The sequence below is a fragment of the Odontomachus brunneus genome, unplaced genomic scaffold, assembly GCF_010583005.1.
Source record: "Odontomachus brunneus isolate Ranch 3 - 2012 unplaced genomic scaffold, Obru_v1 Obru_scaffold_147, whole genome shotgun sequence".
Lineage (NCBI taxonomy): Eukaryota > Metazoa > Arthropoda > Insecta > Hymenoptera > Formicidae > Odontomachus > Odontomachus brunneus.
This window is the reverse complement of record NW_022639597.1, coordinates 212632-229608: the sequence shown is the minus strand read 5'-3', so window position 1 is coordinate 229608 and position 16977 is coordinate 212632. Positions and strand designations below refer to the sequence as shown.

At 47.4% G+C, this 16977-nt stretch overlaps 1 protein-coding gene across 20 annotated transcripts in view; it reads left to right on the top strand.

The window, feature by feature from the left end:
- Nucleotides 1-16977, top strand: part of LOC116850500 (CUGBP Elav-like family member 2) — a 561960-nt gene that overhangs the window by 395527 nt on the left and 149456 nt on the right. For all 20 annotated transcript variants that reach the window (XM_032828833.1, XM_032828836.1, XM_032828835.1 and 17 more), the window contains one exon: nt 2383-2552. In XM_032828833.1, coding sequence (XP_032684724.1) covers nt 2383-2552 — 170 coding nt within the window. The remainder of the gene's footprint in view (nt 1-2382; nt 2553-16977) is intronic.

Here is a 16977-nt window from a genome sequence, read left to right as displayed (position 1 = left end):
CTCTCTCTCTCTCTCTCTCCCTCTCTCTCTCTCTCTCTCTCTCTCTCTCTCTCTCTCTCTCTCTCCTTTATGACGTTGGACTAGTTTACGAATCATTAGCGGAAGCCTTCATCCAACGAGATGGGGATATCGTGAGCTCGTATATGCTCCGCTTTCAATTAAAGGCAAAGCTGGACGGTCTCCCCCCTTCTCTCTCTCTCTCTCTCTCCGTTTATAATCGCTGAGAAAATTACACGACCGCGCGAGCTAGTTAAAGTAATCAGGAGAAAAACGCGAATTAAAGCCGGACGTTAATGTTTCGTATATTTTTGCATGAGAGGAGGGAGCGGAAGCGCCCGACGGGATGGAAAATATTGACTCGAGTATCAGATTTTAATCAGCCGAGCTGAGAGCGAAAATATTTGGCGGAGGGCGATGCGTGCGCGACTCGCACGGCGAATCCTGAAATTAAGAGAAACTGGCGACGCAACCCTCTCTTCTCTTTCTTCCTCTCTGACAGCGCGCGACGCTGAGTCCGCGTGACACGATCGAGAGACGGCGCGTCAGCAACCCTCCTCCCTGGAGAGGAGAAGGGAGAGAGAGAAAGAGGACGTCAAACACACATAATCCGCGCGAAATTACTGCGTGCTGGCGAAAAGCTTCGCGAGTAAGTTTCGAAAGCGGACGTACCGGCGCGCTCAGGCGGTCAAATATGTACTCTGGGGTAGCCAAACACACACCCACACATACACATACACACACACACACACACACACACACACCGGCAGTCTTTCGCGCGAACGGCGCCGTTCGCAGCTGTACGTGCTAAAATATCCATCGCGACATACGTCGCATGCAGTCGGGCTGCGCAAAATGCAACGTTAATCTCACCGTTCGGCCGGAGTGAGTTCCCGGCGAAAAATTCGGCCGAAAGGTATACGCGTGCGTGCAACGTTAACAAGCGAATTCGCGCGTATTTTACGAGGGCTGCACGTGTGGACGCGCGGACGGCAAGGAGGAGAAGGGGGCAAGTGGATATTTCGGGGCACCTCCGCGTTTTCTTTCTTGCCACGACTGGTGGCAGATTAATTCGGAGAGCCGATTAGCGACGTTTCATTTCACAAATACGCCTTCTTCTGCCGGCTCGCGCTGGCGCCCCAAGCGAAAATTGCGTACTCGCATTTAATTGCGCGCCGGTATCGAAAATGAAAAGTTGGCAGACGCGTTAGGAGCGCTGTTGACGGGCACCCGTCAAATTTTCACTAGCGGAAAATCCACTTCAAATTTGTCAGGCTGCAGCTGAAACGATATTCAATAACGCGGCGGCACGCCCCGTATATAAAATATACCCCACATTCAGCGGGGCGGACATATCTGCAAAATATTTCGGCCGAATATTTTTCCGCTTCCAATACGATAACTTCTAACTCACTTTACGGCCATTCGCGGTCATACGTCGCCGCAATGAAATCATCCTCCGCTCCACTTTACGCGCTGATAAAGTGCTTAATATTTTAATCGTTCGTTTAACGAGCGCGATGCCCGCGAGAATATTTCGCGCTTTGCAGCGCGTCCAATCAAAATAGCCGATTGGGTATCGAACTCGCGGCGAATAGTCGGCCGAATGGAGTCGGCTCGTGGAATCGTTTTATTCGCCAATTCATACTTTTATCGGAGGATTATTATTTGATAAACATGTATAATCTTTTAATATAATTTAGAAAAATAAGAGAGAAATAATTCGCGTAACTTTGCGATAGATACACATCTCACTCTCGATCCGCATTCTGCTTAAATTTCTAGTAGATCTAAGATTTAAGAGAGAGGGATGAAATCTCAGATTTAATCTTTATACCGACAGAAAAAAATTCCTAAAAGATAATAAATATTTATGTGATGGTTGCTAATAACATGTTTATTTAAATCTTTTTATTTAAATGGAATAAATTGTGTTTTTATGAGAAGCTAAAATTCTCTTTAAGTTCTGAGAAAATAAACATTTTCTTATTTGAAAAATATTTTATATGTGTAAATAAATATGTTACTAGTATCCGAATAAATATTTACTATTTCGTAAATACTTCTTTTTCCAGCGTAGTATAATTCTGAGAAAAGCTAAATTTCTAATAATATTCTAAGATTTTCGCGATTCGACCAGCCGGCGTAGAATATATCGACGCGATATGATCATACGTAAATATTACGTGTACAATTTATGTGTAGGAAGACATATGCTAAAAATTACTCGTTATTCAGCAGTCCAGCGCGATAAGTCTGAACTGATAAAGCGTGCGCTGGCGGCCTCCGACCCGTTAACACGCGTTAATAACGGCATGTTGTTTTTCTCCAGACACGCGTGTTTAATACGTACCACAGCGTATAAACTTCCTTTTCACGTTACAGCGTAATGAACAACAACAGCGTGGAGCAGCCAGATCCGGACAACATAAAGATGTTCGTGGGTCAGGTACCTCACGACATGGACGAGAACGACCTGAGGACGATGTTCGAGGAGTACGGCCGAGTGCACCAGATAAATATCCTGCGGGACAAGATCACCGGCAGTCACAGGGGTAAGTGATCGGACCATTTTCTGGGCATACGACTCGCATGTCTCAAAAATAGTTCACCGACGCACCGCCGATTATCAGCGCACGTTCAACGACGTTAACGGGACGATGCGTCAGTAATTAGCGGGACGGAAGGGTGAAGGTGCGAGAACGGACGCGTTTACGAAAGGATCGCCCGAGAACCGTTTCTCGGAGACGCAACTCCCGAGAGAGGCTGAAAATGCGCCGAACAAATTCGCCGCCGATCAACCAGTGCGTCGAAAATCACATTTTCGGCCACTTCGATTAACTCAGTCTGTCGGCGTTTCGCGATTTAATCGAATTTTCAATATATTCGTCGTTTTGCGGCGCTCCGCGCCACATTGTTGACGTAGTTTCGTACACCGAGGCGTGCCGAAATTAGCCGTTATTCAGAATATTCTGGCCTTTTTCGGATTCCGAATTACTCCATTATCAAAATCGAAATGTCGCTTATTAAATTTCCCAAATTCGTGGACGCGGGTCGCGAATGGGGATGATGGTTCTGATAACGGAAAGAGAAAAAAAGAAAAATAAGAAACGGGGGGAAGTACACAAAAATGTGAGGTAATGATTTTTTATTCTGAGGGAGATGTTAACCACCTGAACCAAGTTATTCCGCACAATTATTTAGCGCGAGGCAGTGACAGTCGCAAGCTTGAAACTCAAATTCCGCTGATCTCCGCGTGCCTCAGATAAGGATAACGAAGGCAGATCGTATGTACAACATATGTAGAGTCTAGTCAGGGACGTTGGTCGTTTCCACGGTCTTTCCTCGGGGTATATCGATCGAGGTAGGGGATAAACGGGAGAGAGAAAGAGAGAGAGAGAGAGAATAACCCTCGTGGGACTCGGTAACGTCCCCACGTCCGAATGCAAGCAGCCGCGCGCTTGTAACGCGGCTGCCACTGAAATATGCACGTGCTCGCTAATAACGAGCCTTAACGCTCGCTAAACGTCACCGGCACCAGCGAAAGTTTGCGCAATTACTTTCGTCGTACGGATGACTTCAAGTTTGCGGCCGGTGCGGAAGTCAGGCGTCGCGCGCGGTTGCCCGTTATATGAATGTGGATATGTAACGCGTATGTGTGTGTGTGTGTGTGTGTGTGTGTGTCTACGTTTATGTGTACGTCTAAGAGGAAGAGGATATCGATTTCTACGCATACGTACGAGACGCGGTCGAAGTTTGCCATGGAGATTGCCGAGCGTAATTATACTCGCACCGCGATAAAGCGTGGCCCGAAACAGCGAGGGACGAGGGGGAAATGACGTCCCATAGCGTTATCGTCTTAAGGTGGCAGTAGCGGTGGAAAAGTGGTGCTAGAGATTGGCGATAAATAAATGAAAATTTCGCTGTAGCGTGCAGGAACGCCCAGGTAATCAGCTTCATTTTCCTCAATCGATTTTTTTTCCGATGACTTATTTCAGTTGGTTCGCAGGAACGAACGTCCCTCGCGTCTCTTACGTGGTCACCCGACATTGATTCCGATTGTTGTTACTCGTATAACGGAGGATAGATCGGAGAATCGAGACGAGCGTGTCTCACGAGCCGCATTCGCTCCCGCGCTTCTCGCACGAGCGTGCGAATCGAGTCGTCGATCGGGCGGCAGTCTTCGCGGGGATCAGCGGATAAGTGCATCTGTATGTAAAATGTACGCGATGCGCGCGCTATCCGGGTCGGAAGGCGCGAAGCGTCGGTATCCTGAGAACTCGCGGAATAATTAATGTGGGCGAATTGTACGCGTCATGCGCACCTGCAAAATTGATGGCGGCAGCCAGTACAGCTGGGATGAAATTCGTTCCCCATTGTGAAAATTTAACTTGATTACCATGACGTAATGGTGAATTAATGTCCCGTTCGCCGCGGGGGCCTTTTGTTTAACGCATCGCATTTCAGATTCAAAGTCTCTGTCAACGCTGGGAGTCTCAATTCCGCGATAAAACAGGTGAGTAATTACTGCTTCGTCAATTAACTCGCGGCTAGACGCGCTCGAACGGCCGCGCCTTCTTCGTCTGACCGTTTCCCAAGTATCCAGCCGGATATTCAGGCTAATTGGACTCGTCGGACGCGTCGTCGTCACGACGAGAATCTCATCCCGCGACGCACCGACGGCTCTCTCTCCTTCTCTCTATCGGTTTAAATTATATTACTTAAGCAAAACACGCGCGCACTGCGCGAGGAGTAATACGCTCGACACGACGAGCCCGTACGCGCCTGCGTCTGGCGTTCTCTCTGGCCAAACAGCGAGACACACAGAAGGTAAATTCTACAATACATCGGGACGCTTTCGCTCGCCGGTGGAAATAAAACACTGGAATTTCCAGAAATTCTATATTAATTAAGCCGCGCGGAGCCGACGGCCACGGCGTAAGCTGCTCTATGAAAAATTAACAAAGAGTACTTGTGAAATATGTTTGATTTACGCCGGAATAAATTTAAATTCTGAAATTACCGACAAGGAGATGCTCGCAACGCCACGTCGTCGTCATCGTCGTCGTCGTCGTCGTCGTCGTCGCGACGATGAAAAAATTGTCACAAACCTTTCCACATTGATCATTATAATACTGTAATACGTTCCCTGCGTTTCAGTCTGTGCGCCGTTTCTCATTAAATCAGCTTCGAGATAATTTCATTGCGCGATAAAATATTTTTAATTAAAGCTCAGCAGAGAAAGGGAAAAAGAGGGAATAACGTACGGCGTAATTGAACTAAAGGCAACGCTTTTTCGAAGTCGATTGATCAAATTAGTTTCCGATTAAAAGGAGGCGAGCGCGACGATCGCACCGATCGTACGTTCAACGCTGAAACACAGTGTTTTCTCAAGTCATCGAAAGTTCCCGTGATTAACGGTCGTGTTATGATATCGCCCGTTATGTTATGACAACATTCCATTTTCTGCGTCGTCAGGACGCGCCAATTTTGCCGCGAAGCGGATTCGCGCATTGCGGCGACATAATCAGCGGAGGCATTACCGTGCTAATTTAGGTATATGCCTGAAATCTCTCGAAACAAGAGATTTCCCGCGCAGGGAAGAGATTAAACGGCGAAGTCATCTGCTGTCGAGATCAATATCGCGGGAGCGAGCGTCCCGTGGAATGTTCAATTTGGCGAGTCAATAGGGAGACAGCGAACTCGCGGCGGACTCCTTTTATGTCCGATTAAAACGAGTGCGGAACCGTGTTCGCAATGAAGACCTACGAGATTGCCATCGCAGCCAATATATTGGAATCTCGAAAGTGTCCGACTGCGTCCGCTTCTTGTCGCAAAGTAGCGGAATTCGATACTCCGCTACTTTGTGAGACACGGGCACGACGACGCCGACGACGATGACGACAACAAGATCCTCTGCAAACAAGGAGGGAAAGGAAAAGGAGGAGGAAGCCGCTACCGCTGTTACTCTGCCATTGCAGAATTTTCCACGCGGAATTCCCGTTGTTCCGCCGGGCGAAAAGACGTCGGGAAATGTTTTAGTTAAATTAACAGAGCTCTCTCGCGCGCGCAGCGATGCTACCTTGTGTGTCGATTGCGAATTCCTCCTCTTCGACGAGCTTCCTGTTACCCTCGTTGTGTCTGCGAGGATATACGGTATCGTTTCCAGGCGCGTTTGTCTCTCGTATCTTCACTGCCGAAAGCTACCCCTTTCTCTCTCTTCCTCTCTTTCGCGAAATACTTTGCGCGCGAATCGCGCTCCGGTGGATTTGTTTGCCTCGCTACACGGAAACGCGAATCGACTGCTACCAGCGCTCGTTACGCCTCTCCCTCTCTCCCCCTTTTTCCCCGAAATATACCCCGTCATTAATCACGCGGCCCTATTAATCGTCCTTAAGTCGTGCCATGCTCGCGTCACCTCGCTCTTTCACGTCCAAGAAAAGCCGAACTTGGTCTCAACGCGGTGGCTGTCTTTAAGCGGCCCCATAGAGATCGGCTGCACTATTTGTCAGCCGTGTATAGTGCCTGAAAACGGCCCCGAGAAGATCGATATCCTTCCCGCGGCCTTTACCGTGCACTCTCTCTCTCTCTCTCTCTCTTTTTCTCTCTCTCCCCTTCCCTCCCCCTCTCGCTGTCGTCACTCACAATAATCGATTTTACACAGAATATCGCGGGCACAAAGACGACGCTATTGAGACGTCTCCGAATTTGCGGGGACGGAAATTCTGCGCGATATCAGGACAATTTCACGGATTAAGAAGATTCGGATGTATCGTCGCGCGGAATTGACCCCCGGAATTGATTATCTCTTCATCTACCTGTGCATTCTTTTCCTTCTCTTATTTTTGCGCAACGAGACCGCGTTCTTTGAGCGTCTTATGTCTCGTGGCTGGCGTTTCTCTATTTTCCCGGTCTAATGGTTACTTCTTCGTGTCTTTTTGTACCGCGCGACTTCCGGTCTCTCCCAAAGGCTACCCAAAATCGTGAAGAACCGCCCGAGTCGTCGTGGACCGTGCACTTCAGGATTACGCGAGGAACTTTAAACGAAACTCCGACGCGGAAGTATCGCAAAGCTGCTTCCGAGGTGAGCTCGTGTTCCAGCACGTGCAAGCCGGATTCGAGGTAGTTTCTGGTTCTTTTCGCAGGAGAATAGCGGACTTTTCGAAGACAGATAAATTTTTGAAGTCCCATAACGGCCGCGCCGAGCTGATAACTAAATGTACGCAGTATACTTCGCAACTCAAAGGAGCTTTAGATAATTGCGCGATGTATTTTAAAGCGCGGGAGCCGCGTTTACGGCGTGCGATGCTCGTCAAAATGTTAAAAGGTCAAGTGGGGGAAAGAAAACCGACACGAGCGGATTTGCCAGAGGAGGCTACCTCCAATAAATATCATTATCTCTTCGGCTTTAAAAATTCTCAAGATACTTTTGCTCCGGCTACGAACGCGACTTTTTATCGAACGAGCAATCGTCGCAACTCACGAATTACCGACCGTAATTTTCGCGCAGAAGTTTCCGCTATCCTTTAAGCGATTTTTCTTTTCTGATGATCACGCGCGTGATTTTAAAACTTGGAAACTTGGACTAGTATCATACAACCGATGCAAGGCACTAGACGAGAGGTTAACTCTTAATTAATGTAACAACAATTAACACTTCATTAATACTCTATCAAGAATCATCTGTCGATGTTGGGCCCGTGTAATTGCCCGACTGTGTAATCTAATATCGGGCCGATATCGAAAATCTGTCGCCTGGTAATGGCCCGACGCAGGGCCTATATCGTGAAACGCTATTTGGGCTGGCACGTGCCAGCAGCCGCGGTAAACGGCACTTGCTTAGTATTTCCGACGTTCGCTCGTCGATCACTCAGCCTTAATGACGCCTCTGCCCTTTGTTCGTCCCTCGAGGTGGTGGGTCCCACTCGGGATTCCATCCGTGCCGCAAGTGCGTGTAAATACAAGAACCGGCTGGTAAATCTCGCGCGAATTAATTGTCGTGACGTGCTTTGCATCCCCGCCACGCTCGGCCCGCTTCTTTAATTCGCGAAGTAACACGGAAATGCGGCGAATATGCCGGCTCATCGGTGCGGGATGACGCGTCGCTTGAATCGAAATTACGGAATGCGGATAAATCCGTCGGCTCTTCGAAAGTCATTCATTTTCAGCGAAATGTACGCGTTTGACTCATCCTCGTGATGCGTTTAAAAAAAATGTCCGCAATTTTACAGGATATTCTGTATTTGTGTGATTTTCTTCAGTCACACACACGCGCGGCGAAATCGATTCTCTCTCGGCGGGAAGAAAAGTTTTTATGTAATATCGCGAAGTCGCGGCTCGAGATACGATTCAAGACTCGCAAATTCCCAACCGAGGGTTAAGAAATTCTCATTTGATTTCGGCTGCTTATATCCTTCAGAGAGCAGGGTATAGAAGTTGTTACACGCGTTCGAAATGTCTTACCCTTCTCTCCCTCTCATTCTCTCCCTCGGGGTCACGAAAATGCCAACTAGCAGGATGATAAAAACGCGAAAGGCGGGCGAAATGAACTGCTTTAATTTAAAGTTGCGTACGGGATTTGGGACTTTTACTTTTTGAGTTTCTCTCTTGACGACGAGGGCGTTTCTATCCCTCGACATCACCGTCCTCGTCGTCGTCGTCGTCGACATCAACGACGTCCCTCCACCGCGAACTCGTTACGTTTTCGTCGTAGGGAATTACGCGACTTTGACTAAAGCCAGTTAAAGTCTCGTCGGAGTTGCGACTAAACGGCTCCTGATCCCCGTAATCTTGTGGAACTCATGGCATTGACCGCTACCAGGCGCAGTTTCAAAATTTCATTGATAAACGTCGACTGATGTTAACGGATAACTTCAATCCAGCCGAGTCAAAGTTTTGCTTACATATTGATCCTCTATTGATACCGTTATTGCTCGATACTTGAGAGTTTAATAGCAATAGTTGTCGTCTCCTTTCCACGTCAAAGTAAGAAAGAATATATCTGCGTATATCTCGAGTATATTTCGGTTGAAGCGTAAAATATTGCACTTGTGACATTTGTTCACGTAATCGTATCGCGCGTGCGCGCGTTCATGCGTGAAAATATCGCTAGCGAAACAAACCTTCGTGCTCCGTCAGCCACGACGGAGATGTCCGTCACGACGTCTTACAAATTACACTTGGCGATCAACGCGTTAACCATCCTCCTCGTTACATCACGCCCACTCGACGCGACAATTCGTGCCCGGCAATATAAACGCGACGGTGGCGAAAGTCCTGGCTGCCGGCCAGGATTACAAGGAGCCGTGCGCCGCGAAGTTTAATTTCTCTCGAATCCCGAGTCGAAAGTCTCATTTCTTCCCGTTGCTTTGCGTTTGTACTATTCTCCCCTGCCTCCTCCTCCTCCGTCTCCCGACTTTCGTTACGTTCTTAACCTCCGTTCACCTTCCCACCTTCCTTCCGCTGTTCCGCTTCCACCCCCGTCTCCACCCTTGCCACGGCACCTCTTTGTGCTCGAATATAGAAACGGGGATACTTCTCTCGCTTCTCTTGCCATTACACCGCGGCAAAACTGCCATCGATTGCGCAAATATTTGAGCGCTGCTACGAGGGCAGGCAGAAGAGAGAGAGAGAGAGAGAGAGAGAGAGAGAGAGAGAGAGAGAACGAGAGACTGTGAGACAAGGATAGGGCACGGGGTAGGGTGGCGCAAGCTAGAGTGCAATGTAACCGTATTTCGGCTGATTCTGAAAGTAAGTCGGGTAAATTTGCACGGGGCTTATCTAACCACGGCAGGTGTCGACTACCTTCGAGACTTCGAGATATCCGGCTGCAACTAGAGCTGTAGTCGTGTACTCCCGACCATTACGCATATTTAACGTAGAGCTGCGTCGCACCCGCGCGGTGATTTGTCGGAATGTTTTCATTCGCGTCGATTTTCTCATCTTTATCGATTTGCACCTGCGAAAATAACGCGGAGATCGCTCGTTTCGTTTCTGCAGAGAAGCGAAGGAATCAGCGACCCGACGGAACAAAGAGACAGGCTTGGTTTATGCTGTATAAAATAATTTCTTCAGCGATGTTTCCACTTAGGAAACTGCATAGTTTGAAGGGTAGGGAGATAGATAGATAGATAGATAGATAGATAGATAGAGAGAGAGAAAGAGAGAAAGGAGTCTTATCAAGGGGAAATTTCATCACCATTCCAATGCCGTAAAGAAGTATATCGCCATATCTCTCGCTAGCTTCTCCTTGTCGCGGGGAGACTTCTTCTTTCTCCGTGGGAGGAAAAAATTCGAGGGCTTTGTATATGGATCTTCCCCGTACTCCTTCTGCTTACCGATTCTAATATATTCAGATGAGGATCGCACCGCGCGCGCTCACGCTACGTTTCGCTCGATACACAAGGAGAGAGCCATCGGATACAATGGCTTGGAACGGATCCCAATATTATCTCCCATTATGACGTTCATCGGGATCTTCCGGGCAATAAGATCTCCTTCTGGATTTATAGGGGCGCACTCGTAACGGTGACCAGCGTAACGGATTGCGCCGATTTATCACACGTTTTTCTCGCTTGGTCAAACGCGCCAGACGTCTGTACGTACACACATATGTATAATATAATGTCATGTGCTAAAAGAACACTTCCATAAGCATTAGGTTTTGTTTTATTTGCGCGAGGCTTGATAAATACCGCCTATTAATAATCGTACAATAAAGTACGAAGGTATTGCTTTGCATTATTTATTTGGCGTCATGTCTTAAATATCGAAAAAAGAGCAGCGTGCGTGGCCAGAGGCGTCCGCTGCACGTGTAAGCTTGTGCGCGCAAACCACGCAATACCTTTTACAAAGCAATATGCTTTATCGTACGATTATTAATTCGACAGTATCTGTCAAGCCTTGCGCAAATAAGAGAAAGTTTATGCAAGTTTTCTTTTTTAGCATACCATGTATTTAATATATGATTACAACATTTAGTATATATTATATAAATACAAACGCGCGTTTCTTATAGAAATTTAATACCGTCAATAATAAATTGGCCAATGATTTTTAGTAGTTTTATTATTTGTTACTATAGTAACTAGTAATAGAATTACTAAAAGTATTAAATTTTTATAAGAGATACGGGCGGTGGCAGCGATAACGGTCCATCCGACGGAAACCAACGCGCCCCGAAGCATTGAATCGCGCTCCGTTTGTTCTTCCTGGTCGAACAAGCCACGGATATATTTCTGTCGCCGCGTGTCATCGTCGCGTCTTCTCGATTCCCCGGCGAAGAGTTCCGCGCGAAAAGTGCCTCGAGCGCGAACGATAGAAGTGAGGTATCGCACTCGCGGCGGAGAGGAATCGCGATGGGCAGAATTGCATCGATTCTCGCGGATCCCGGAACGGCGTGTCATAATCATTCGTTATACACGGGGAAAATATAATATTTTTCTTTCACATTTATATAAATTCTTTTCAATTTTACCATTTTTCCAGTAGTGCAGAAATAGACTTGGCAAGATCTATCTCGCAAAGGAACATAATACATTTCGCCAGAAGCACACCAATTTCTACTTTAATTTCAGTCTCCAAGATATATGAAAATATTTGAAATATATGAAATGAAAGGATAGTTAATTATAATGCAGAGAATGTCGCTCTATTCCTCGGTCGCAAAATTGTATTGCAATTTTTCTTATAACATTCTCTCCGTGTACAAAATCGTTACGCCGCTAGAAGGACCACACGTTATTACGCAACATTGCGTAGATGTTATGAGACATTATTAAAATTATCTTATACGCGTTTTGAAGATATATACACGAGGAACATCCCCATTAATGGGAGGATCTTCTCGAAGTAGTCTTCGATAAGTCGCTACGAGTCGATTCTGTTTCGCTCGCGATTATTATTGTTGCGGATAACCCGGTTTCATCTCGCATAAGTAACACGGTGCCGTTCACCCGACACTTTTTACGGTCTCCTTGTTCCCGCGAGTAGCGGCGGTATCGCTTGAATAAAGAAAAAGGCGATATCCCCACGCGAAAACGGGGTTGACCCGATTCTATGGTGGAAACAGTAGATCAACTCGATCAGCCGCTCTTACGTGCCCCATTCTTTTCCTCAGCCGGTCTCGAGCGAAAACTATCCGATAAAATAATATCGAGTCGAAGTCTTCTTTCCCTTTTTGTCGACTCGACGCAACCCGAACCCGAGGCGGCTTCGTGGCCCCTCGTGACCTCTTATGCGAGATATCCCGGAATCTTGTTTCCTTCGTATACAGATTCTCCGACGAATTTTTCAGATACATATAGTCTTTGTTCAATGAGCGGTTAACCTTTGAAGGTGGTAATTTGTCCTCAAGTCTTTCTCCATTCCCTTTTGAGCCAAGAAATGATTGAGCGGACTCTCTTTGCGACTTATTTCGCAGGCGCTCATTAACTTGAATAGGTAACTTGACGACTTTCGCGCGACACAACACGACTAATTCTGAAACGCGCTGTACGGCATCTCGCGCGAATTCGCTAGCGCGCGAAATGGAAGAACCGTGAAACACGGAAGGTAACCATTAGCGGGAGTTCAGTATGTTTGACTAAGTTCGGCTGCGTCTGCTCGACAAAAAGCAAAGTACTCGCTACTGCTAACTGGACGTGAGCGAGCTCAGTCGGGCTTCACGAGGACGCTTGTTGCTTGGCGAGAGAGAGATTCGTCTTCCAATCTGGTGGCCGCTTCAACGAGACGAGGCGCGCACAGGCCAGAGCGCGAGAGAACGGTCGAGAGACAGGAGAGGATGAGGGAAGCAAAAAAAAAAGAAAAAAAAGAGAGGAAGAGAGGAATGATAGAGCGCGACGAGGAGCAGGCGCGAAATACAAGTAGGGCGCCGTCCGGGTGGGAGAAAGAGAGCGGAAAGGAGAGTGTGGAAGTGGAGTACGACAAAACCTCAATCCCTTTAATGGAGACAAATCCCCCTCTGCGCGCGCCCTCCTACGACGCGCCGGCAGACAATTTGTAAGAGTATATCCCACCTACCCTGATATTAGTACTGTGCGGCCGGGGGTGGCTCGGGTAGCCAATCATCCACCGACCTCTCTCGCGTCCCTCGCTCACCCACCCACTCACCCAGCCAGCCACCCCCTCGCGCTCCTCTTCCGTATTCTCTCACCTGAATTCCGTCTCTCCTTTCTTTCTTTCTTTCTTTGACTCTGCCTTCGCTTCTTCCTTCCGTTTTCCTCCGCCCTTTATTCGTCCTCCCCCCTCCGTATATCTCTCTCTTTCGTTCCTTCATCTTCTCTTCTTTATCGTCTTTTCTCTTTTTCTCTCTCTTCCTCGTCTTCCTTGACGTTCTTTTCTCTTCGATCTTTATTCCGCGCCGTCGTTTTTCCCACCGTGGTAAATTTGACCCCGGCTCGCGTATCACGTCGTCCGTTGGCGAAATTATAAAATTAACGAGTGGCATCCATCACGGAGAGTATAATACGAAGCATTAAGCTACCGGCCTCTCTCCGTGAAACCAAATTTTCGCGAGTCGCTCAATCTTTGTTAAAATCAGGCTGGCCGCGCGGGCCCGTGTCGCTCTTGCGCGCGTATTCCAGCCATTTAATCTACCTAGGAGAATTTTCTCTTTCGCGCGAGCTGCGGCTCAAACACCGTATAAATTATTTTCTACACTGCCGGGTTTCCGGTCGATTGCATTCGCGGAAAATATTTCTTTTACACATGCGGCCACACGAAGGTTAGACTTTTTCGCCGCTGTCACGCGAACAAAAGCGCTCGTCGCTTCCATTATCGCGCGTCTAAGCAAAACTTCTTCGTGTCGTAGAAATAATTAATCATTCGCGAAAGCGCCGCTGCACGACGCGGGCGCACGCGCGCACACATACCCACTCCCACACAAGTACACGTAATGTGCTTTTAATAATTCTGATGTGTTCCGGTAAGCTGGCTCATCGCGATAAATCGTTATTAATCGACGCGCCGCTTCCTCAAAGAAACCGATTCGCTGAATGTAGCAAGAACCTTGACGCGAAAGGACAGGTTCTTTGAGACGCGGTGCACTTCACGGACGTTCATCAAGTATCGGTTGACTTGAATGGTCGGCCTGCCCGACTTCGGACACCGCGGCCAAGATAATCCTTTAAAGGACCCTCAAAGTAGGTCCGCTGGAGGTCCTTTAACGTGCCGCTTCGCCCCGTGACTGTAAGCGGACTCGATGATTGGTCACCGGACAGGAAGTCGATAGTTAGGGTTTGAGTTTGCCGGCACGGCGTGGATGCGGGGTTAACGCGGCGTCAACGGCGGTAAGATCGTGGCGTCCGTAACAAGAGATTCCAATTTCACAGCTATTACGTAAACAGTACGTAATTAATCTCGGTCGCAATTATCTCGCCGCTGCGTAACGACGCGCCAACACTACGTGTGAGTAAGAAACTCGCCCCGGATTCTCCGGGAGGAACACGTCTCCAACTCCGATGATTGTGTAAATCCAGGCGGCGAAGCGGATATTAAAAACGCAAGTTTCGCACTTTTTAATCCTGCTACTTGGGCACAATAAGAACAAATCATCATGACAGGGTGTTTTCATATAACACCAGAAGCCCGGACCAGACGCGGCCCTTGCGGACTACTCAATCATCCCTCTTAATCCCGGACTAAGGTCTAAAGGACTAAAGGTAATCAAGATAAACTACTGTCCTGAGGGAATTTGAACCTCCGGTTGCTCGGGAGGACATCGAAGTAATTAATTCGTATCTTTCGCCTCTTATCGGCGTGCCGCCGTCTACCCGACTGAAATAACCGGCCAGATGATTCTTTGCTCGTCGTTGTGAAACGAGATTACGATATAACGACATTTTCAATTAGCGAAGTTCATCCCTACGGATGCCCCTCGGTGGAACGATTAATTCAGTGAGCCAACGGCTCGGGGCGGCAAAAATCGCGGATCGTCGATTCACGCAAGAATTAACCTTTTAAGCGGCTAATCGCGCGCAGTTTTGTCTGCGCAAAAAGTCGGTACATAAACCCGTAAAAACGATCACATCCCGATTGTTTTTACAACGAGCAACTTTTTCACGAAATTTTTTAAACAAGTGTTCACATTCGCCAGTTATTCGTCTGAAAAGACTTAATTTCTTCTAATTGTAGAGCAAAGTATCGGATATTTCGGCTGTCTTGCGTGCATCAGTCGAGCTATCGCGTCGCGATAGAAATGTCAAGCCCCCCGAATCCCCGTTTCTTCGCCGTCACTCTGTCCAGCTTTTAGTCGAAGTATCGTATCGCGCTCCCGTCGCCACGTGTTTCAGTTTTTATCAAAGTGCAGCGCGCGATTGGCGGAGAGAGCAGGACGGTCCGCCTGAACTGTACGCGGCCCGTAAAATTATATGACATTAATGTGGCCGATATACGAGGTGCGCGCACGTAAAACTCGTCCCTCGGCACACACGGAGGGGGTTATTTTCCTGCCTTACGTACACTCACGTGTGCGCGCATCGCGCCGTGCAGCTATTCGGCCATTTCTAACCTCGTAAGAGGCCATTTTAAACGTCAGCTTCATAGGACATAAATACGTCGCCCGATCATATAACGTGGAAGTACTGTGTTTATAGAACAAACAACATACGTCACGTAAACGACGAGGCCGCATAACAGTCAGCGTAAACAAAAAACAACGCAAGATATTTCGAAAATGCGAAACCATAAACGAAAGATATATATCACGCGAATGAATGTATGAAACATGCGAAATGAAAAGTAAGATATGTGCGCGAATGTAAAATAATATCTTTATCTCCCGGCCATATCTTTATCTCCCCCGCCGAGACTTTCTCTTTTTGCTTCCTTTTTTTTTATAACTTACCGTGCAGCAAATGCAACGCGAGTTTTATTCGCGACACGCGCCGAGGTTCAACGAATAGATTATTTTTCCGAGGGGGAAAGAGAGAAAGAGAAAGTATCTTTATATCTTCCGAACATTGAAAGTACATTTAGCGAATAATTATTTTGGAGAGTGAACTATTAATTTATTTACCGTCGGAGGGAAAAGAAAGAAGAGCGACGTGCGCGCGCGTTCACCGGCTGCGCGAAATAACGGGCGAAGGAACGCTCCAGATCTGCCTTTCATTGGCCCCGCCGCCGTTGATTGCGTGCCGTAGATTATTCTCAACGGTGCTTAATGCGCTCGTGTCCCGCAGAAATTACACCCTGCGCCGATGTGACCGATGCACACGGCTGGTAGATGCATAAAACCCGACGCTCTTCGCGCACGGCATGTTTTAAGCGCGACCCTCGCCACGACATATTTTTGTCCCGGCACCGCACTCGGGACAATTGCGCGGGCAAAAGTGCGCAGCTCCTAGAATTTATCGCGCGACACCGATATTTATTCGACGTGTACGCACGGCCCCGGGATAAACGGGATGTCAAAGTGACTCGCGCGAATAGAAAATCGTACCTTGAAATTGAATGTAGCGGAATGTTTCATTGCTCACGTGCAATATCTCGTGTATAATTACGGTCAAACGACTCTCCCTTTTATCCTCCTCCGATTACTTTCTTTTCCTCTCGCTCGGCTGTATCGATTTTAATTCCCCTCAGACTGGAGAGATAATGTATTATCACATGCGGTATCGGGTATAAAATTTCTTCCGACTAAAATAATCAGCAAGTCAATAATCGAAATTAATCAGTCGTCATGTATAAGATCACAAACAATTTTATCGTTCGATGGAATTAATTATTTATTGCGCTTTGATTGCACTAATCAACAATTAATTTCTTCAGTCAATTTAATTGATTGTGATTACATATACGTGACGAGATTAATTCAGATTGCTCATTTGCTGATTACTTTAATTGATTAACGGGCTAGAAAGGATGAAAGAGAAAGAAAGAGAGTCGCAAAAGAAACGTTGTTAATGATCAACGACACTGAAAGAAAGAGAGAGAGAGAGAGAGAGAGAGAGAGAGAGAGAGAGAGAGAGAGAGAGAGAGAGA